At 53.1% G+C, this 23,040-nt stretch overlaps 1 protein-coding gene across 3 annotated transcripts; it reads right to left on the reverse strand.

Moving 5' to 3' along the window:
- Window positions 1-2,687: 2,687 nt before the first annotated feature.
- Window positions 2,688-21,499, reverse strand: LOC142879700 (enhancer of polycomb homolog 1-like). Of its 3 annotated transcripts, XM_076013110.1 has the most exons (15): window positions 21,168-21,498; window positions 20,029-20,173; window positions 14,698-14,857; window positions 13,895-14,040; window positions 13,590-13,796; window positions 13,352-13,500; window positions 12,220-12,373; window positions 11,308-11,466; window positions 11,133-11,222; window positions 10,847-10,995; window positions 9,563-9,978; window positions 7,307-7,545; window positions 6,778-6,919; window positions 5,527-5,932; window positions 2,688-4,505 (listed from the first exon to the last, which is right to left on the reverse strand). In XM_076013110.1, the coding sequence occupies exons 3-15, from the start codon at window positions 14,795-14,797 to the stop codon at window positions 4,433-4,435; spliced, it is 2,430 nt and encodes an 809-aa protein (XP_075869225.1). In that variant the 5' UTR covers window positions 14,798-14,857; window positions 20,029-20,173; window positions 21,168-21,498; the 3' UTR covers window positions 2,688-4,432. The 3 variants fall into 3 exon arrangements, with proteins under 3 accessions (XP_075869225.1, XP_075869224.1, XP_075869223.1); XM_076013109.1 differs by lacking the exon at window positions 20,029-20,173 and having other exon boundaries at window positions 21,168-21,499; XM_076013108.1 differs by lacking the exons at window positions 20,029-20,173; window positions 21,168-21,498 and adding an exon at window positions 18,246-19,041.
- Window positions 21,500-23,040: the final 1,541 nt, after the last annotated feature.

Consider the following 23,040-nt stretch of genomic DNA (forward strand, 5'->3'; position numbering starts at 1 on the left):
TGGAAACAGAGCAGAGAACTTTAAGCAAGCCTTGGAACACTTTGGTCCAGGATCGATATTTAATTCATCTCACCCCACACAGAGGCCAGCAAGTGGAGCTTGGGAAATCATTTGTTTCACTGAGAAGCAGGAACAGTCTCTGTTCCAGTGGCCTCCTGTCCCTGGTCCAGTGGCCTCCAGTCTCCGTTCTAGTGGCCTCCAGTCTCCGTTCCAGTGGCCTCCTGTCCCTGGTCCAGTGGCCTCCAGTCTCCGTTCTAGTGGCCTCCAGTCTCCGTTCCAGTGGCCTCCTGTCCCGGGTCCAGTGGCCTCCAGTCTCTGTCCCAGTGGCCTCCTGTCTCTGTTCCAGTGGCCTCCTGTCCCTGGTCCAGTGGCCTCCAGTCTCTGTCCCAGTGGCCTCCTGTCTCTGTTCCAGTGGCCTCCTGTCCCTGGTCCAGTGGCCTCCAGTCTCTGTCCCAGTGGCCTCCAGTCTCTGTTCCAGTGGCCTCCTGTCCCTGGTCCAGTGGCCTCCAGTCCCTGTTCCAGTGGCCTCCAGTCTCTGCTCCAGTGGCCTCCAGTCCCTGTTCCAGTGGCCTCCAGTCTACGTCCCAGTGGCCTCCAGTCTCTGCTCCAGTGGCCTCCAGTCCCTGTTCCAGTGGCCTCCAGTCCCTGTTCCAGTGGCCTCCAGTCTACGTCCCAGTGGCCTCCAGTCTCTGCTCCAGTGGCCTCCAGTCCCTGTTCCAGTGGCCTCCAGTCTACGTCCCAGTGGCCTCCAGTCTCTGCTCCAGTGGCCTCCAGTCCCTGTTCCAGTGGCCTCCAGTCTACGTCCCAGTGGCCTCCAGTCTCTGTTCCAGTGGCCTCCTGTCCCTGGTCCAGTGGCCTCCAGTCTCTGTTCCAGTGGCCTCCTGTCCCTGTTCCAGTGGCCTCCAGTCTACGTCCCAGTGGCCTCCAGTCTCTGTTCCAGTGGCCTCCTGTCCCTGCTCCAGTGGCCTCCAGTCCCTGTTCCAGTGGCCTCCAGTCTCTGCTCCAGTGGCCTCCAGTCCCTGCTCCAGTGGCCTCCAGTCTCTGTCCCAGTGGCCTCCTGTCTCTGTTCCAGTGGCCTCCTGTCCCTGGTCCAGTGGCCTCCAGTCTCTGTCCCAGTGGCCTCCAGTCTCTGGTCCAGTGGCCTCCTGTCCCTGGTCCAGTGGCCTCCAGTCTCTGTCCCAGTGGCCTCCAGTCTCTGTTCCAGTGGCCTCCTGTCCCTGCTCCAGTGGCCTCCAGTCCCTGTTCCAGTGGCCTCCAGTCTCTGTTCCAGTGGCCTCCAGTCTACGTCCCAGTGGCCTCCAGTCTCTGTTCCAGTGGCCTCCTGTCCCTGGTCCAGTGGCCTCCAGTCTCTGTTCCAGTGGCCTCCTGTCCCTGTTCCAGTGGCCTCCAGTCTACGTCCCAGTGGCCTCCAGTCTCTGTTCCAGTGGCCTCCTGTCCCTGGTCCAGTGGCCTCCAGTCTCTGTTCCAGTGGCCTCCTGTCCCTGGTCCAGTGGCCTCCAGTCTCTATTCCAGTGGCCTCCTGTCCCTGTTCCAGTGGCCTCCAGTCCCTGCTCCAGTGGCCTCCAGTCCCTGTTCCAGTGGCCTCCTGTCCCTGTTCCAGTGGCCTCCAGTCCCTGCTCCAGTGGCCTCCAGTCCCTGTTCCAGTGGCCTCCAGTCTCTGTTCCAGTGGCCTCCTGTCCCTGGTTCAGTGGCCTCCAGTCTCTGTTCCAGTGGCCTCCTGTCCCTGGTTCAGTGGCCTCCTGTCCCTGGTCCAGTGGCCTCCTGTCTCTGTTCCAGTGGCCTCCTGTCCCTGGTCCAGTGGCCTCCAGTCTCCGTTCCAGTGGCCTCCAGTCCCTGTTCCAGTGGCCTCCAGTCTCCGTTCTAGTGGCCTCCTGTCCCTGGTCCAGTGGCCTCCTGTCCCTGGTCCAGTGGCCTCCAGTCTCTGTCCCAGTGGCCTCCAGTCTCTGTTCCAGTGGCCTCCTGTCTCTGTCCCAGTGGCCTCCTGTCCCTGTTCCAGTGGCCTCCTGTCCCTGGTTCAGTGGCCTCCTGTCCCTGGTCCAGTGGCCTCCTGTCTCTGTTCCAGTGGCCTCCTGTTCCTGGTCCAGTGGCCTCCTGTCCCTGGTCCAGTGGCCTCCTGTCCCTGGTTCAGTGGCCTCCTGTCCCTGGTTCAGTGGCCTCCAGTCCCCGTTCCAGTGGCCTCCTGTCCCTGCTCCAGTGGCCTCCAGTCTCTGTTCCAGTGGCCTCCAGTCTCTGTTCCAGTGGCCTCCTGTCCCTGCTCCAGTGGCCTCCAGTCCCTGTTCCAGTGGCCTCCAGTCTCTGTTCCAGTGGCCTCCTGTCCCTGTTCCAGTGGCCTCCAGTCCCTGTTCCAGTGGCCTCCTGTCCCTGGTCCAGTGGCCTCCAGTCTCTGTTCCAGTGGCCTCCTGTCTCTGTTCCAGTGGCCTCCTGTCTCTGCTCCAGTGGCCTCCTGTCCCTGCTCCAGTGGCCTCCAGTCTCTGCAGACCAGCTTGCACGTTTCTCTTCTTCTCCAACTTGCTGTGAGCTCGATGGACCTGCCTATAGTTGCTCAGCTGAAAAACATTCATTGCACATCCTCTCACCTGATGCTTCTGCTGCTCACACACACACACACACACACACACACACACACACACACACACACACACACACACACACACACACACACACGGTGCAGTGAAGACAGCAAACGGTTCACATTTAATGCCCTGGGCTTTATTGTCTTATTTTAGTGAGAGTTCTGCCACAGTTTTTTTTTTTGTTTGTTTTTTTTTTTTTTTTAGTCTTTTCAGCCTCCAGGTGGGACAAGTAAACCTCAAGGATACATCCTGCCATTGGACTGGGCATTCAGATTGTGACAAAGAGCAGAAGCACTACTAAGTAATGCTGCCTTTGTGCCAAACTCTTCACAGAAGAGAGAACATTAAATTCCCCAAAGGAAGGCACCCAATACTTGTGGTTTTTGGCCTTGCAGCCGTCTGGAGATTCTTTTTTCAAAGAAACAACGAAAAAAAAATAATCAAATCAAATGAACGAGAGGACACGAGGGGAGAAAGAAAAAACAAGAAGAAAGCTCCTCCATCCTTTTTCATTAGCATTTTTTTGTCATTAAAAACTGGAATGATGAGCCGCGTACGTCCACGCCCGCCCACCTGATCTCCTCCCACCTCATCACCTGATGGACCGACACGGAACAAACCCACAGTGTGAAGCCTTTCAGCGGGGAAACAAAGAGCCGACACTCAGCTTTACCACAAGAAATAAAAATACAAAAATAAATGGATTTCTGTTTGACATAAAAAGTCTGTGGGGGGAAAAAAAACATAAAACAAAGAAAATGGCTGGGGATGATACTTGCATGAAAATGATGATGAACCCCAGTTGAAAAACAATATAAAAGCAGCATTGATATTTTATCAAAACTAGGAGTAAAAACAGGAAAAAAAAAAAATCAAAAACATCACAAACAATATATAGTGCTTTAATTAGAAGCAGCAAAGGCTTCTGGGAAGAGAGCTCATCCCTGTTGTTGTGACTTGTGGGAAGAGAGGAGTGATTCCAAGCCCCGCCCCCCACTCTAGCGAACCACTGACACAGCGCCTCCTCCTGGTGGTCGGGACCATACGTCGGTTGCTTTTCCTCCCCTTCCCCACACAAAAGCACAGGGACTTCGATAAAAAAAAAGAAGAAAAGAAGTCAGCATGGGTGGGGCGGGGCTGGCTGGGTGGGGGTGGGTGGGGCCTGCAGTGCGTTCACCATATACAAAAATACCCAGGAGTCCGTAGCTACCTAACATTTACTACAGCACAGGAACCAACAAAGGTACAGTGTACAAATTAAAAGAAAAAAAGAAAGAAAAAATTGCAATAAAAAACAAAAAACCTGTAAACACAGCACAATAAATAGATAAAAAAACAACCCAAACAGCAGGCGCCGCACCATGCACATGATGTGATAAAACTCTCAGCTATACAACTCCAACATCTCCACAACTTACTTGGCTTCCTTAGTTTCTTTTTTTTTTTTTTTTTTAAACCTTTATGCTCTTGACTCCAAGTGCAAAACATCACAAATGGACAGTTCTGTATTCAAGTCATATATATATGTACAAAGTGAGGAGCATGGGGGGGGGGAGGGAGGGAGAGGGTGTTACAAATATGCAGTTATTGTACAGATATTCATTTTTGCCATAGTCATAATTTACAGGTGTCAATCTTGTACTTTTTTTTTTTTTTTTGAAACGGTAACAAATAACAAAAAAGGAGGAAAAAATAGGATTTTCTTTTGAAAAAGTATGAGAGATGAGCATTGTTGTCCATTGTCAGTACTGCCGTCCCTTTTGCATTCCTGATGCTACGATGCACAGCAGCAGCAGCCGCAGCAGCAGCCGCAGCTGCCGCAGCAGCAGCAGAGTCCCGGCCCGCCACCACCGCCGCTACTACGTCACCTCCATGGCCACCGTGTTGTCTGCTATACTGTTCAGTGCTGGCTTGTCTTCGTCGTGGTTCTCCCTGCAGGGGGCAGAGCAGAGCAGAGCGGCACAGTTAGCGCTGGCCACGTGTTTGCACGATCTGGTTGCACATTTCTAGTCTCCAGTTCTTGCAGACACTTGGTCCCAAAACGCTAAACAACTTGCTCTAGATCATAGGTGGCCAGAGTTTGGCCCACAATGGAAATCACTACTGGAGCTGCTGGCCTGCACATGCAGTCGTGATACTACAAATCCCAGAATGCTCTGCTGGAATTTTGGTGAGTCAATCAGGACAGGACGTTCATTCAAAGACATTATCATTCATCTTCTGTATTCGGGGTCCTGGGGGTCTGCTGGAGCCTCTCCCAGTTGTCTTAGGGTGAAGGCAGGGTGACACCCTGGACAAGTGGCCAGTTCATCGCAGGGCCACATAGAGACACACAACCATTCACACACACGCACACCTATGGACAATTTAGAGAGTTCAATTGACCTGACGTGCATGTTTTTGGAGTGTGGGAGGAAGCCGGAGAACCCGGAGAGAACCCAGCAGACACAGGGAGAACATGCAAACTCCACACAGAAAGGTCCCGGGCCCCGGAATCCAACCCACGACCTTCTCGCTGTGAGGCGGCAGCGCTAACCACTGCGCCAGCGTGTCGGGCAAGATATTATCATTATGACTTCATTGGTTTATTGTTCAAATTAACAGCAGCCAGTGGAAAAATGTTACTGTTGCAATTTCAATCAGAAGGGTGGAAATGAAAAACAGCCATGCAATTTTGATTTACTTTTTTTATTAGAAATTGGATTTTGCATGTGTGCAATATTAAGTTTATGATGTAGAATTAAGTTCTGCTTGTTCCACATTCAGCAGAATGTGCTTGGCTGCATACAAACAGCTTCACTGTTCTATCTGGATGAAGATGTTTTTCCCAATAAATACCACTGTTGCACTGAGACTTTGTCCAAATTCTAAGCAAATGTGAAATGTTGGCCCCACTGAGTGTTCGAGTGTTGCCACCCCTGCTCCAGATGTGGTGTTCCAGGCGTCCTCCTACCGTGCGCCCAGGTCCATGGACGAGGCTCCCGACACTTTGGGCATCTGCAGGTTGGCGGAGGCGGAGAGCTTTAAGGCAGCGGGCGGCATGTTGGCCAGCGTGCGGGGGATGTGGCGGCCGGCCAGGGCGGGGGCGGCCCGCGCCGACGGCACGCTCAGGCAGATGTTATTCCCGATGAGGACCTGAGTGGTGGCGGGGCTGGCGTTGGCGCCGCAGCCCAGGATGCCCAGCGCCGCCGTGTGGCCGCCGGGCGCCGAGGCCAGCGAGGAGGGCGCGGCGGCGGCGGCCGGCGACGGAGCGCTGGAGTTGGGCTGCAGGAAGGCCGGAGCGGCGGCCTGGCTGGGCTGGTGGAGCGCCGTGGTGGTGGTGGTGGTGGTGGTGGGGAGGTGCAAGCCTTTGAAAACACCTGCAACACACACACACAAGCAAACGTCACCACTGGAGCCCGGTGCCACTGTATGGATACACTGCATCACACATTCACTCTCAATGAGAGGAGGTCATTGACCCCCAATTCACACCAAAAACATCCGCGGCAATTAAAGTCAGCGTTCAGGTTCCCACCAGGGGGCAGCATGGCGTGGGCGCCTTTCAGAAGCAGGAAGCTGCTGAACAAATATGAAGCGGTCCCATTTTTCCCACTTCACATGTTGACTGCATCAGTCACAGCAGGTTGAATGGTTCAGACAGGAAGTATCCATCCATCCATCTATCCATCTACCCATCTACCCATCTATCCATCCATCCATCCATCCATCCATCCATCTGCAGCAGGTCGAATGGTTCAGACAGGAAGTCAATGATGTGAAAAGTCAGTGGGTCTGGTTGATTTTCATCATAATATACCATGTGGCTGTACTTTGTTTCTAGATGTGCTGCTGTATTTATTTGACTGTGAAACAGATCAGCTTCAATGCCGTTCAGTTCGGCTGTCAAATAATAAAACAAGACTTCACTTTAAATATGAAACTATGAACTATGAACAAAGTGCATGTGTACTTGAAATAGCTGCAGCGTGAATGATATCAGCAGTCGGTGTTGTTATTTTTCTTATGTGCACACACTGATAGTGGAGACACAGTTCAGACGGTCAAGAGAGTTTCTTCCACTCTTGTTTTCTTTGACTACTCGCCAAACCGCCTCCTGGGTTGTGGCGTGACCGTGCGGTTCTGGCGTGGCCCGGCACCATCCAGCCGCTGTGCAGACGCTTTGAGTGTGAATGAGCCTCTAGAGCGAGGGCAGGGGACCCACCTGTCCCCGACAGGACCCCGTTGACTCCGCTGGGCAGGACCTGCTCCTCCTTGGACTTGAAGGCCAGCAGCTGGTCAGTGGTGATGAGGGCCGAGGCAGCAAACTGAGCACTGGCCTGGTCCAGCGTCTTGGACACCAGCGCCTGCATGGACGGCACCAAAGATGAGCTGAGATCAGAGGAAGCTCAGCTTGTCTCAATGGAAGGAGCTGCTGGAAGTCAGCCAGCAGCTGCAGGGAACCAGGACGTTTCCCGCTTCCACCGGGAGGACTACGCTGACCTTTGACCCTGCACAATTGCTACACCGGCCCAACGGTGACTGAGCACCGGGTCAGTGCTGACTGGCAGCAGATACTCAGTGTGCAGCATAACAGGTGACTTTCTTAAGCTATATGCCCTCTGTGATGTAACCAGGGGCAGCAGTTCCAGAGGGCCGTGCTCCCAGTGCTTGAGAGTGTGCACTGGTGATGCACAGCAGCTCTCTGCATGTCACTCACACTGAGACTGGAAGGATGCAGGGTCCTCACTGACCTGTGTGTTGGTGGTTGGCTGCAGCGGCGGCTGCTGCTGCTGCTGCTGCAACTTCTGCGGCTGCGGCTTCTGTGGCGGTGGCTGCTGCTGCTGCTGCAGCTTCTGCGGCGGTGGCTGCTGCTGCTGCTTGGGCTGCTGCTTAGGCTGCTGCTGCGGCTGCTGCTGGCTCTGCTCCAGTTGCTGTTTCTGCATGAGGACCAGCTGCTCCTGGTGCTGCTGGTACTGCTCAGCTGTGAACACTGGATGGGAGAGAGGAGAGGCAGCAGTCACACACACACACACACACAGTCTAGAGATCGTTCACCAATCGATGCTAGAACTTTATCAATAAAGCACGGTGAAGGCTGACAAGTCTTTGCTCCTCGTCCAAGCACACAGCAAAGATCTTCAGAAACTTTACGGCCATCCATCAGAAATCCAATTGATCACAACATCAAATTCTATCTGAGCTCGATCAAAACTGCAAAGACTGTGAAAGTGGTGCCATTCATCATAGAGCAGCAGCTCAGACGCCTGCCAAATCAAATCCTAATGTTTGCATTTGAGAAATGGATTCAAGATTCATCTTCAAGCAGCTGCTGAGACCAAAAAATAAGGAAAACAGCCAAAAATAATAATTAATGAAGAAGCTTTTCTAAAATAAATAGATGGATTTCAAACTAATCGCGGCAGATTTCAATCTGTTTGTAGTCGGTCTGTTCATTCGGGTCCGTTGGTGAAGGACTCAGTATATTTTTAATGCATTCCAAACGCATGGGAGGGCTGTCAGGAATGGGGTCACATGACTCGCCAGGCTAATTCATCAGAAGAGGAGCCGCAGCTCAGCTCGACTTCAAAACCCCACAACTGCTTCCAAGTCTGGCTTTAATTGTCACTGCTGAATATTCCAGGGTGCAAAACAAATTCATCAGCAGCCCTTCAAATCATTTATGCATGGAGTCATTTTCCAATTAGTCCCGACAGCGGAAGCGCTGCTGTGGCGTGAACGGCGAGGGCCCATCATCTCTTTTTAATATCAAACTGAGAGATGCAGAGCTGAGCCACTCTGCTATTGCCCACTGCAGGGCTTCTGTCCTGGTCTGGCTTCACCAGCTAAGAGTCACAGCATCACCTGCACACAGGCCAGAGCCGGGCCAAGTCTGATGGCCCCTGGCTGCACCACACACACCCCAACACCAGGCTGCAGCACCGCGCAGCAGACAGACAACCCAAATACTTGTACATGCTTTCCAACAGCTTTGATCTGCTGCTGCAATACACACTGACGGAAGAGAGGGACTTGAAATCAGCTTGAGGCCCTGTTTGCACTTGGTCACTTGTAACTGTTTTGGGGGATTGGATCACGAGAACGGACCTCGAAGCATCTGTTCACACTTAGCTTTAACATGCGGTCTCGAGCGTGCCATTTGTCACCCCCCCCCCCCAACTTCCTGTTTGCGGACTATATCAAGTCACTGGTTTTAATTCTACTGCAGCTCGTATGGATCCGAACGAGGAGTAACGACTGGTGGGACAGAGTGGTGACCACTTTATTTTCGGATCAACGGTGGCTGGCAAATTTTCGGATGCAACGTCGCACATTTAATCTCATATGTTGGAAACTGCGACCGCTGCTCCGCTGACAAAATACGCTAATGCGGAGTGAAATTTATTAGCATCCTAATAAACGAGTCTAACAAAAATGATTTGTTTTGGCTTCTTGTTTGTAACTTTATAATGACGACGCAGGGAGGTGGGGCGCCGACCAAGTACGTACACGGGAGAGGTGAGTGGAGTGGACGGTCCTTAATGTGGACTGAGCTCGCATTCTGTTCGCACGTCCGTGACAAATGCGTTTTTATGCGATGCGACTACCAAAACGTAGTCCGATGACAAAACGGAGTTGGACTGTTTGCACTTGGTTACTTTGTGTGTTTTTTGCTGATCGGAATACGAAAAACGCATGAAATGACCAAGTGCAAACAGGGCCTGAGAGGAATACACAGCATGATGAGGGCCAAATTACTGGTCAAACTTTACGGTGAACAAACAGTGAAGTTTAACCAAGACTAGAGCATCACGCCCCACACCAGCCGTTGGAACCAGGCAGGCTCCAACATGAACACAGTTTGAAAACTCAAAAGTTCAGACGAAAGGAAACCTGAGAGTGCATGAAGGATGATGAAAAGAGCGAGTGAGGAGAAAGCCATGATTCTCCCAGGATGGAAGCAGCGGAGGAAACAGCGGAGGAAGCAGCAGAGGAAGCTGCAAACTCACCGTTGACCGGGGGCATCGGTGCCGGACCGGCGCGGCCCAGCGAGCCCGCCGCTCCCGACGGCGTCCCGTTCAGTCCAGACGCAGCGCGGCTAAAATCCCTCAATCCTCTGCGCGCCAAGTCTGCTCCGCTGCAGGGCTGACGGGGGAGCGTCCGTGGTCGGAAGTGCCTCCAGCGGCAAGACTTAATGTTCACCAGAATCTGGCTGAGGTCCGACGGTGTTCGCGAAGACGATGGCGATGATGCGGGCGGCGAGTGGCAGGGGAGGTGGGAGGAGCCGGTCAGGTCCGAGGTATTGGTTTGTGAGGTACTGGTGCCGGAGCGGCGGAGTGGAGGGCCGGCCAGCAGTCCCGGCTCCGGGTCCGAGTCCGAGCCGGGACAGACGGGGTCTGCTGTGTGTGCTCTGTCTAGCAACATCCTGCAGCAGGGGGAGAAAACACCAGCGTGAGGACACAGCCTGTTGGCTTTCCACTCAATCACATGACAGTGGTGCACAACTACGTAAAAAGCTCTCCCGACTGCCAAGGCTGCTCTGGGAGCAGAGCTGCTGGATGCAGCGGTCGGTTTGTCAGCTTCCACTCGCTTGTTCCATTTGAGAAAAGGAGGCGGTGCAACAGAAGCGGAGACTTGTTACAGTAGCAGAACAAGGACAGCTGGCCCCGAGGCTTCAGCCACAACAAAGGTCACGTCTCCAACTTGATGCATTGGGACATTTTCTGCTGCGCAATTAAAAAAAGGTGTGAAATGCCAGTAAATAAGGAAAGCAGGAGGGATGCAGTGCCGGACAGTGGTGGAAACTTGAACTGCATGTTCTCTGAAATCACTGGTTGGGGTGACTTCAGTGGACACGCTCGTCTCCAACCAGCTGATCAACTTATGGCACACACACCAACAACACAAACTGGGTTTTTCCAAAACACTGAAGACGTTTTTCAGTTGAAATTCAGCAGATGCTCACTTGCTCCCTCTCTCCCTCCCTCCCTCCCTCTGACTGGTTTATGAAAAGCCGTGGCGGCATGTTGTTGAGTGTTATGGCAGCCAGCTCCATGTTGATAATAAAAGGAGGGCTGGTGAGCTGCCACAGAGGTGCTATGGTAAACATCCCTCAGCAGCGCCAGGCTTGGCTCAGTCTTCCTACACTCTGCACCGCCATCATTCGTGGCTGCAATGCTCAATCAAGATTTCAACCCAGCCGCCAGAATGGCAGGAGTTCCTTCAGAGAAGGAGTCAGAGTAGGAGCACCTCCCCCTCCCCTCCCCTCCCCAGGCTCCACCTTCAACACTCACCTGCCTCCTCTGCCCACACGGCGCCGAGCCAATCCCACGCAGTGCCTGGGGGCGCTCAGCGAGGTCAGACAGTAGCGAAAGCGCGGATGGCCCAAGCCGCCCTCTGACGGGCTGGCCCAGGGCCAGCTGCCACTCCTGTCCCCACAATACTGCAGGAAGGAGGAAGAGGAGGAGGAGGAGAAAACATTATTGTCTCCATTTATTGCCGTGTTGTGTCCAGCAGAGCCACTGTCCTGCTGCTGCTGCTGCTGGGAGCACCAACAGAGAGTCACAGCAGGCCACTCACAGTGTAGTACTGACAGCCGGCCTTCCTCCGAAACGCATAGCAGCCATCTGGGTCGTTCTCCTCTTCTGCCTCCGAGGAACCTGAATGGATCTGGAAGAAGATGGAGACGCACAGTTAACATCAGTTGGTGCTTCACAGAGCAGGCTGCTGCGATGGCACCGAGGGAGGGAGCGACCTGAGAGTAGGGCTCTTCGTCCGAGCTGGGGAAGTCGTACTGGTTGAGGTCCTTGGGGTTGAAGACGGAGGGACCCGAGTGCTGCGGCGCCGACAGCGGAGGGATCTTGGGCTTCTTCTCGTATTTCCTCTTGGTTCGCACCACCTCGGCCTTCTCCGGCTGCCAGGGTAGACGGCATGTTTAGACAACAGTCTGCATCATTATCATCACCTCGCACACACACACACACACACACACACACACACACACACACACACACACACACACACACACACACACACACATTCCAGGATACAGAGCAATATGCTCCCGCGTGGTGAGTGGGAGGCATTGATATGCAGATGGCAACATGTGCCAGATGATGCTGCCGCCTTGCCAGATGGCCCCAACACCTCCCCCTCCCCCCTCCCTCCCTCTGACTCGTGCCACCGCGACCCCTCCCTGTCTCAACAGGCTCCCGACTCCACACGGATTAGTGCGATCCCATTCAGTGGCCCGGGGTGGGCGGGAGGAAGTGCTGTGTCAGACTGCCGGGGACGGAGGCAGGCAGGGGGGCGGAGAGGACAGAAAGAGCAGCGGTGGGAAACAAAAGGGGGAAGTACAGCAGCTGGTGGGGGGGGTGGGGTGGGGTTGGAGGTGGGACACCGCGGCTAATGAAGTTATAATGAGTGCAGGTGACACGGAGGTCAGAGCGGCACTAATCTGGAGAGATGTTTAAAACCCCATCAAAATAAGCAGGAGCCTGAAAACAAGGAGAACCACTTCAGGGACACCGAGGCTCTCGTATGGGGACCAGGTTCACAACTACACAACAACCACAACAGTTCTCTTGCACCAGCAGAATGTGCAGCAGTCATTTCTTTGGTTCAACTGAGCAGGCGAACGACAACAACAGTTCGCACAGACGCTTACTTTTTTGTAGTCCTTCATGTCCAGGTGGTCCTGGTGTCGGTACTGGTTGCTGCTGGACAGCGGGATGACGGGGATGGTGTAGACGGGCTTCACCAGCGCTCGCTGCGCCAGAGCCTCGGCCATCACCTCGCTGCCAAAGTCCGGCATTGTGTTCCTGATGGGAGGCAGAAACAGCAGTTTAGCCGTACGCTCACAGTCACCTCGCTTTACAATGACAAGGAAACATTGACATGCGCAATACTGGAGCGCCAGTATCAACTGGGTTGTGGCAAACACAGGAAATAACCTGTGGAGCACTCTGCACTCTGACTGCACAGCTGGGTCACTCCACCGTCATCATATCAGGCAGCGGCTGGGACGCACGCTGCTGTCTGAGGGAGAGCGCAGCGCTCCAGTCTGGGAGAGGACGCTGGCTTTGATGTGCGGGCCACAAACCGGGCCGGTGTAACAAGAGGAAATTGAAATGTCCCCACCAATCAAAGGCACTTCAAGGAGAGGGCCTCCAATTTGAGTTTGCACTGACAGCCGCTTCCACGGCAAATTCATTTTGGCAGCGTCTCAGCGAGACAGAGACGGCCCGCAGAGTCTCGGCCGAGGGAGGAAACAAAGAGGAAGAATCATTCCAGAGTGGAGCGGAGGGGGAGGAGAACTAATGAAAAAAGACCCAGCTAAAAGGAAGCTGCGCGGTTCAGGGTGAGGAATGCAGCAGCTGCTGGGATGGTGCAGAGCCAATAGTGGCGGCTGGTGCAGAGATTGATAACTCATGCAAACACAGTGCACCACTGTGGCCCCCATTAACACGAGCAGCAGAGCCTGACTCCACACAACATGTCGGGCTGACTTCTATCCCTCCAGTCTGCTGCTGAGGGCCTTAACTGGGGAGCTCTACCAAAAGCAAAGAGCCTTTCATCAAACATGGGCTTTAGCCACATAATCTGTTAAAAGGTACACAGTGTGCAGGGGGTGGGGGGTGGGGAGTGGGGGGGATCTGATACGCTGGCCTGGCCCCCCTCGGCTTCACCGTCGCCAACTGCAGCCTCATCAGAAGCTGTTTACAAACACCTCTGGATGGAGAGGTGGACCAGCGCCGCTGAATGTCTATGATGGTTTTGAGCAGAGCTCCTCCTCCTACCTCTTCTCCACGATCTCCAGCGTGAGATGCAGCAGCTCCCTCTTGCTCTTCTCCCTCCTCTTGATCATCTCCAGGATGGTGACGGCTCGGCTCAGGTCACGGCGCAGCTTCAGCATCTTCTCGTACGACACCTCGTCGTTCTTCCGGTTCTGGAAGGCAGCGAGCGAGCTCGGTCAAAACACCGCGGCGCCACTTGGAACATTGTCGGAGTGAGAAAGGGGCACAGACACGTTCCCACCTTTCTGGTTTGCATCTTCTCCGTCCGTCGACGGAAGGCCACGTAGGGGTCGCTGGTGCTGGAGCCGTCCCGCTTCTCCTGCTTGACGTTGGGGATGAGGGAGCCGCCGCGGCAGGTTTTCCTCTTGCGGCTCCAGTAATCAAACACCTCCTTGATGAGCTCGTCGTCCTCCTTCAGCAGCAGCTTGGCCTCCTGGAGACTGACGAGCTGCAGGGGAAAGGGTGAGGGAGACAATGAGACGAGGCAGACAACGAGCGGCGGCGAGCGCCGCTCTTCCCTCCGTGCACGTGCAGACTGACAAATACCTGCTGTCCGCTGCCTTTCTCCAGTCGGTCTATCATCTCCTCAAACTGCAGGGCTGTGATTTGCATTTTCTTGTTCAGCTTATTCACAAACGTGTCGTCCTCTGAATCCAGGTCGTAGTCTGGCTGCTCCGTGTCCAAACTGAAAGCTGCCGAGGGGACACAGAGGTGTTCTTTGAAAAGGCATTGTTGGAGAAGCAACGCACCAGAGCCTTCAATAGTAATCACTTCACAAAAACAAAGTCTGCTGCAACTCCTGAGAAATAGCCTTCACTTTTCACTAAGTAGCAGGCAGACAGTGGCGTGGGTCTCAGTCGCACTTTATCCCAGGCAAAGTCAATCAGTTCAAGTGGTCGACACCATTGCATCGATCCAAACCACCAAACACTGTCTCGGGCCTTTTTTCTAAAGCATGGAGTCGGTGTCTGCGTCGCTCCTGCATCAAATCAACAACATGTTTGCAGCCAGAAGTGAGTTCTTGTTGACTGGTGAACCTGCCAAAGCCCAGGGTGTGCAAACCAGCGAGGCAGCAGTCCTCCAGCGCAGCACCGGGGCTCAACTGTTGCAGAGGTGCACGTGGGCAGAATGTGGAAAACAACACAGGGCTGCAAACAGTCTTTTACCCAACCTGTTTCTCTGAGACAGACTGGCCTGACTCTCCTCTCATCTCATGACTCACCACTCAGCAAAAAGCAGACTTTAATACACTAAACATTTCCAGCGGCAGAGCCAACCCGGCACCACCGCGGCGACGTCGGGCAGGCTGCACACAGCTGAGAGGATAATCCCAGCCAGTGGCTACTCACGCTGTATGTGAATAAGCTGCTTTGGCATCTTGAACTCCCCGGGGTAGAGGGACTCGTAGTGTGTGATGTTGCGCTCCGCCTCGGGGACGGGGATGACCATGTTGTCCCGCTTCTCTCCGTACACCTGCTGCGCCGAGATGGCCCGCTGGAGATGGTGCTCCTGCAGGACAGAGAACACGTGTTGACAACGCACCACACTTTATACATTATACACACACACACACACACACTTGAAAGTAGGACACAGCAAAGTTGAGAAAGCAGCGGCTGCTGCAGGCCAGCAGCGTCGTGTGGCAAACACACCGTCTGAAGACACCGCACAAGAGCTCCTCCACAATTGCATGCAAACGTCACCTCCAGAGAGACAATTATCATTGTGAAGCATCGCCCGTTGAGTGGGAAGACGGCACAATGTGTTCCGGGTTACTCTGAAAGAGCACGTTTAGAGAGAGGAGGGATGGAGGAACGACAGAAACAATCAAAGTTCAAGAGATAAACATTAACGCTGTGACAGCATGGCGGCCAATCGGCGACGCTCGCAGGGTTTGTATTTCAGAGCCAGGTGCGAGTGGACGGCCCGGCCCGGCCCTGCCCGCACAGTTCACCCTGCTGTCACACACACCGACTCACTGTGTTTACACCCGCCGCAAACTCTCAGCTGACGAGAGTCGCAGAGTCAGGAGGAACATACGGCCTTCACGAAGCAGCGTGTGAGTCACAGGTCAAAGGTCAGGAGAGAACGAGCAAGAGTGTTGTCAGAGAAGCCCCCTGGTTCTGACTGACACGCAAACACGGGCCATTCACCCCCCTGAATAGACATCGGGATAATGAAGACGTAGCCGAGCTGTGCGGGCCGTCAGAGAGCGTAGTGAAGACATCAACATCAAGCAAGGTTGCAGTTTGTTACGTGTCTGCTCCACCTCGCAGCCTGCTGGTTGATGCAACAGATGGCCAATCCCGCTTCCACCGGCGTTTCACAACAGCTCCTACTCATTTTGTACCCTGCACGTTTTCTCACATCTCACAGTGTGTTGAGGATTTCTTTTTTAGGACGTGAGACACTTTATATATTGGCCCACTGCTAGCAGGGTAAAAGGTAAAGTCCACCTTCTGCAAACTTGCAACCTCCGCGTGGGACTTCTCAGTTGCTGGGGACTTTAGTTGCTATTGTATTCCACAGCCTGGGTGAGGATCCCGGCCTGGACGGACAGCAGCGTCCTATCAGAGCTGTGAGCATGCACAGTGCGAGTCCACAGCACAACCATCTGCCCTGGAGCCCACGGGCAAGTCCACACCTCTCAGTAACCCCATCCTATCCTCCAGGGTGGCAGGGCTACACATCAACTGACGTCACTCCAGCAGCGTTCATCATCGTGACAGTGAGCGCAGAGAGAGAGAGAGAGTGAAAAACACACGCAGCCAAGCAACTAAAGTTGACAAAATTAAAGAGCAAGTCTGGCCTGTTAACAAGTGTGACAATGGTGCCAAGAAACACACTTGACTGGCCGCTTCACACACCGCCTGTGTTCCTGTATCTTAATCCAGCATGGGTTTGCTCCACGGTGCAGACAGCGGCCCTGCAGGCCACCTGCTGTCACTGAGTTCAACACAATCTTGCATTAGGTTCAAGACTGCACACTGACAGGGTGCAGAGTCTCTTCTGTTGTGCAAGCAGTCCAACACGTGCACTCGGTCACGTGACACGCTAACGAACCCCCAATACATTTCAATGAGCAGGCTTCTACAGAGAGTACAGGGCTTTTGGGCTACAGTCTGCAGACTGGTTCCTGAGGATGAGGATGAGGATGAAGGGCTTTGTGAACAGCACATGAAAGCCAGAGCAAAAAAAAAAAAAAGAGGAAAAAAGCTTTCTATGAATCACAGAGACAGTCTGCATTCAAAGTTGTCGCAGAATATTGTTTGCATTGTTTGGATGGCGCTGCCACAAAGTTGAGCAGGAAGACTGATGGTGCGTGTTGCATTAGCAAGGAAACCACCAGCGAGTCGTGTTTACCACTGCCGCACCCGAGAGCACGCAGACCAACGCTCTACACATGAATTATTCTTGGACGGTCTGATGCTATGCATACTAATAAGGCACTCATTCAAAGACGCCGGCTAATAAAACCCAGGGACGTGACGTCTGGTGAGACCACTGCTGCTCTCAGCTCTTCCTCTACTGCTTTATGCCAGCATGCTCACTGTGAGCCTGTCACACGCTCCAAAACAAAACAAAACAAAACAAAACAGCTAAATAAAACTCTGAAGCATAAAGACAAGGCGGCCATAAAACACGGATGCATTTGTTCAATCCGTGAAGTCCTAAAACAATAAAAGCAACAACATCCAGCGGGAGGAAGTGTGAGGTTGGTCAGCAAAGCCACAGCGCATGGTTGCCGGGCGGACGGGATGTGGGTCAGGGAGCTAAGCTGCACACAGCCTCGTAGTAAAAGTGCCCCCTTTATCTCTCCTGTCACTGGGTTATGTAACACCACAGTGTGACTGTGTATAGTTGGCAGGCGGTGGGATGGGCTGGCGCTGCATTGGCCCCTGCATGTGCTTGTGTTGTGTGCTGAGGTGACGACAAGGCGACGGCGGCGGCACCGAGGGGCCCCTGCCTGAATGGAGAAGTGAGAATAAATGCAAGCGGAGCGAAGAGGAAGCAGCAGCAGCGTGGCAAAACTAAAGAGAATTTACTGACAGGACACTAAAAATCACTAGGATCCAGTCCACAACACGGACACGAAGCACATCCACAAGTCTGAGTCAACAGGTTGAAGTCCCGGTGCAGCGACCCGTCAATGGAAAACTCTACAACACCCTCACCACAACTACACTCACACTCTCTCTGACCTCGGCGGCTTGGATGAATCCCAAAGAGAAACAATGGAGACTGACTGAGATACAGGACAATAACAGTGCATCTGAACGCACCTACACATTACCGCGCGAGCCCTGCTGAGCCAGTCAACTCCAACACACTGCCTCGCCAGAGTGCACACAATCACTACACACGCAGGCGTCACCGGTGACAACAGCAACGTGTTTCCATCCTGTGTCTGCTCGAGCGCAGGCACACATGGCCGAGCCGGGCCCGCTGTCAACACGCGGCGCTCGAGCTGTCAATCCCAGGGGCGCTCCGCGGCGCCCTCTGGCGGACGCCCGAGGACGGCGCGGCGCAGCCCCGCGCGAGGCCTGCTCCCCTCCGCCCGCCTTCACCGCCGAGAAAGTCAACAAAATGGTGGCGCGGATCAAAGTCACGTGACTTCTTTGTGCTTTCGGCCGCGGCTGGGAGCGAAAGTACGCCGCACAACCGGGCCGAGGAATAAAATATCGAACCGTAGCGAGCCAAGGAGGCCGTGTGCGGTGGAACGGAGCCGCTGTGTTCGGTGTGCGTCGAGCTCCGTCGTGCTGCTCGCCGCCGAGCAGACATGGCGGCCATTTTGCAGCAGCTTGCGCAGGCAACATAGCGGAGCCCCGCCGCCGCCGCTAAACACCCAGAGAAAAGTGTCCCGGCGGCCATCGGCAGCAAATAAAGACAAACATACCGATTCCTCCTCTTTCTCCATCCCCGTCGGCATCTGCGGCACGGCCCGGTTGATGGACGCATACTCGTGCAGGTCCGGCAAATCCTCGCAGCGGAAGACGGGCAGAGGCTTACTAGCATCCAGCGCCCGTGCCCGAAACGACAATTTACTCATTTTCTTATATGAAAAGGTGCAGCACAAATCTATCCGATCTGCTAGGAATTGTGACGCGGCTGCCTGGCGCTCTCATGGATGAGTCTGTGACGGCGTCCGGGAGAAAAAGCGGCCGATCGATCGATGGATCGAGGCGAAGCGCGGGGTCCGTAGCAGCAGCGCGAGCAGAGCCGGGCGGGCCCGGGTGTCGGTGGCTCTGTGTCGGTGTGTGGTGTGGTCGGCTCCGCGGTCCCTCCCCGGTTCAATACGCCATGGCCAACATGGCGGACATTACAAACTCATGCAGGCAGCTCTCCGCTCGCTCCGCGCGGCCCTGCCCCCTCGATCGCGCAAACAGCCATTCCCACGCAGCTTCGCACGCGTGCGCGCTCGCGAGGCCCTTGGGGTGCGTGAGAAGGGGGGGGAGGAGGAGGAGTCGGAGTCGGGGTCTGACGACGGCGGCGGGGGCGAGGTGCGGGATGCTGATGAGGTGATGCGAACTCGCTCCCCCGGCTCGCGCTGTTCTCATCGTATGGAACACCACAGTGTCGGTCGTGCGCTGACATATTCTGGACGGCGAGCGCGTTAAATATCAGAACGTCCGTCAAACTCGCTCGGTGGAACAGGGAGATCGCTTTAAAGCCGATTGTTTTATTTCAGAACAGCCACAAACTTTAATCTCCGCTCCGGGACATTTCAAAGACAGCTGAGGCGGCGCGCTCAAAAGTTCCCGAGTTAAAAATGCAGAAACAATAGAACCTCGTTTGTTGTTTTTTTTTTGTGGACGCGTTTCGTCAATTCATTCAAATCGTCTGAGAAATGTCGCCACCGTGTGGTGATGGCGCTCCACTACACCTTTGCCACTAAAACAGTCAACTTTTATTTTTCAACCTAAATAAGTAAAAAAAACAAAAAAAAAACAACAACAACAAAACAAAACAATAAGAGTGTTTCTTTTAAGACTGGAGGTTTAAATAAAAAAACATTTCCTGTCAGCTTCTTCTTTCCATGTTGCATGTGCCACAACCTCCTGTTGATTCAGGTGTTTTTCCCGGTAAATGCTGGACACGACTGTACTGGAGCAGTGTTTGGTGGGGTGGTGGTGGTGGTGGAGCCATCAAAGCACAGCCAATTCCCCTCTAATCAGCCCCCAGCTAGTTTTAACTACGCTAACACCACAAACGAAATGCTAACCGCGAAAGACACGACTACTTCCTGTCAGACGGACACAGTTGCCATGTCGATCGAAGTTTCATTAAATAACTTTTTATCTTCTTTGAACTCTGGATCTTCTTCTCATGGCTTCACTCAGAGCTGTGGTAAGCTAATGCAAACCGAGCCGGGCTGAGGAACCTGCAAATGGGTCAAACAGAGAAAGAAATAGAGCAGAGAACAAACTGGACCGGTCTTTTTCCCCAGAACTACTTCTTTGGCTAGGTTTGCAGAAAGTAATGAATTTAATGCTAATGCTAATGTCTACACTTATGGAAGTACAAAACATGACAATATAATATTAAAAAAAATATGCACGGACATAAATAAAAATCTTTATGCACCATTTGTGTGTTGAATACTTGGAACACTTGGAAATGTTCTGATGAAACAGGCACAACACCTGCTGGAGGAGCACACACACAGAATGAGGAACAACCTGTGGAGACGGAGGTCAGCTGCTGACACCAGGTGACGTCATAGATGTGCAGGGCTGGCACGATGGTCGTCATCATCACCATCATCATCATCATCATCATCCATTTGGGAATAATAGGTTGACATCTATAATCCATAATGCAGATCTGTGGGGAAACCAGGGTAGAAGGGAAGGCAGCATTTGTATTCTTTTTTTTTTAATTTTAGATATTAAGTAAAGTTAGCTGTTCTTTTTTTGCATTGTCTTTCAAGCACCAACGACACCAAAGCAAATTCCTCGTGTGCTTCTGATTCTGAGAAGACTACATGTTATAATAAAAAGAATCTTGATGAAATGTGATTTATTGGCCCAAAACAGACGTTAGTCTTTTAAATGATCGCATTCTGGAGGAGCCTCGAGTGACAACCTAACGCTCAAATGTGTGGGCGGTCGGACACACACACACACACACACACACACACACACACACACACACACACACACACACACACACACACACACACACACACACACACACACACACACACACACACACTACTGTTGACAACACCTTGTGAAGGATCAAAAGTGCAGATATTTTAATAAAGAGGGCATTTTCTAGCGTGCTCCGCGGAGCGTTGAGAAGTTTTGCTGCTTCAACACCCAGGCGGCATCTTGGAGGTGGAAAAACATGGAAGTGAAAAAAGATGTTAGTGGGTTTAAACGCGACACAAACCGTTTCCAAAAGCCGCCTTTTCAGATTGAAAGCGTGTTGATGCTGTGCACAGCGAGGAAGGCGACTGCGGAGGAGCAGTTTCACATGGCGGTGGGGTGTTTTATTTTGACGCCAGCTGGAACACAGCGGCTGTGTCCAGGCAGGGGGCAGCGACACCGAGGCTTGCCGCTGGCCGCTAACGGTAGCTTAGCTTTAGCGTTAGCTTAGCCTTAGCCCCACTTCCACAGCTGACCTCCCTGCGCCATTTAGCAGCAGCCAGCTAACACTTGAGCAGCACACAATGACAACACTCCCCCCCTTCAACTCGACACCAACTGGTCCACAAGTGACACCCGTCACACCAGCGTCACACACACCCAACCACATGTGTGCCTTGCAGCCTGAGCGGCGCAGAGAAGCAGCCCCGGCTCCAAGTGCAACTTACCTGCGGCGAGCAGAGGCAGAGCCCCAGGGGAGGAGGGAGGCTGGACACCATGGCACTGCTGCTTCTCCCGGCTCTCATGCTAGTAGCCCTGTGCTAAGTGTGGCTAGCAGCCCTCAGGACGCCTCCTCACAAGGAAGCGCTGCTCTCAACGGCTCCCTTTCCTCAAAATACGACAGATCATCTACCGGGCGTCCCCGGACGCGCGAGCACGGAGGCGGAAAGTGTATATCCAGCCGCTGACAGCCAACTTCCATAATTAGTTGTGGTGACTTCAGCCAAAAGAAGGAGAGACAGACGTCCAAACTGAGCAGCAAGCCACTTTGCAGGCGAATTGTGATTGGTGGGTGACTGCCACCAATCACCTGTGGAGAGCCCGGGGAGGATGAGCTCACTGCCCGCCTCCCCTGACGATAATAATAATAATAATAATAATAATAATAATAATAATAATAATAATAATAATAATAATGATGTTATTCAGTTCATTATTTCAAAAACGATCCTCTTCAGTGGTATTCTTTATTATTCATATAATTAATTGCCATGGTTATTGTTTATGATGATCTTTCTTAATAACAGGTATAATAATTATCATTAGAGACAGCAGCACGCTTCTTGCTCTTGTGAGCGGCACCCTAAAACAGGCAATGTTCAGTCTTTAGGATTTCTCTTTTTTTTTTCTCTGGAAACGATGACAAATAAGACCGAGCACCATCGCCCCTCCAATGAAAACACACAACTCACTCAGTGACAGGCTGCGACAGACACACACTGTTTGTGGCCAGCATGGTTGCAGCACTCGTTATGTAACTAGCTGGAAGCCCCACCATGATCTGTGCTCCACCTCTGCTGCTCTTCACACACCACCACTCCTCTGTGTGAGCATGGTGTGATGAGACGTAGATGAAAGAGAAAGCCTCATAGTGGAAGCATACGGAGTCATTGCCTCTGCTGCTGCCGCTGCTGCTGCTGCATTGTCTCCACCTCCACCTCCACCTCCCACTGCTGTTAAAGCTGCAGGCCCTTCAGCCGATCCTTGCAGTGGAGGAGGGTTGGGGTACCCTGGTGATTAATGTTGTCTCTCTCTGCTCAACCCCACCAGCAACATCACCTGCATCCATCTGTGTTAGAGGAATGGGAGAGACCCATACAGATTGATGTATGCTATTCTTACATGTTTTTAGCCTGATGCAGCATCCTAGTGGCGGTCACATCGCACTCTACATTGCAACCACTGCAGGGTTTATTGCGCTGCTAATGACTCAGCACATCAAAGCGACAACAACGTCAGTTTCATCTTCACTGCTTGTGGAAAAAACCCAAGTGATGAATGTGAAGCAGCTGTATTTATTTATCTTCTTTTATTTTGCAGGATGGCAATTTGTCATCTTCTCCTCTAGAGGGCAGCGGAGTCCCATGTTAGTTGGCGCGTGATCCAGCTGGGACCTTGATGCATTATGCAGACTCCACCAACATTTCTTTTTGCCTTGTGAGACTTCTGAGACCCAAATTACACAACCGGGCCCACCGTCAGCATTTGAGGGGGGGGGGGGGAGGGGTAATTCCCTTTGTACAAGCCTCAGAAAACACACCACTATTAGACTGTGTGGGTTTTAGATAACGTGCCCCAGACAGAACACTCACTGTCCACAAAGCAGTTTACATCAGGGGAAAGTGCAGCTCATCCAGGGGACGTGGAGGGGGTCCGAGGACCTGTTCTCAGATTGCAGGGGCAATGACAGACATCAGCGTTCTCCTGTCTGCCGGGATAAACACGTTTGGACCGACCGCTGGCAGCAGTTCAGTGGTGGGATGCTGTCTCATTGTGCTTCGCAGCAGGAACCCGTGATGGAAAGAAGGCAGATCCCTCTCA

The sequence above is a fragment of the Nelusetta ayraudi genome, unplaced genomic scaffold, assembly GCF_046127955.1.
Source record: "Nelusetta ayraudi isolate G7.1 ecotype Tasmania unplaced genomic scaffold, CSIRO-AGI_Nayr_v1 ptg000141l, whole genome shotgun sequence".
Taxonomy (NCBI): domain Eukaryota; kingdom Metazoa; phylum Chordata; class Actinopteri; order Tetraodontiformes; family Monacanthidae; genus Nelusetta; species Nelusetta ayraudi.

Coding starts and splice junctions, on each gene's coding strand:
- LOC142879700 (XM_076013108.1), bottom strand. CDS start 18,398: ATGAGTAAATTGTCGTTTCGGGCACGGGCGCTGGATGCTAGTAAGCCT. Junction 14,041..14,697: donor GCAGCTTATTCACATACAGC/GTGAGTAGCCAC, acceptor TCCCCTCGGCAG/CTTTCAGTTTGGACACGGAG. Junction 11,467..12,219: donor ACATGAAGGACTACAAAAAA/GTAAGCGTCTGT, acceptor CTACCCTGGCAG/CCGGAGAAGGCCGAGGTGGT.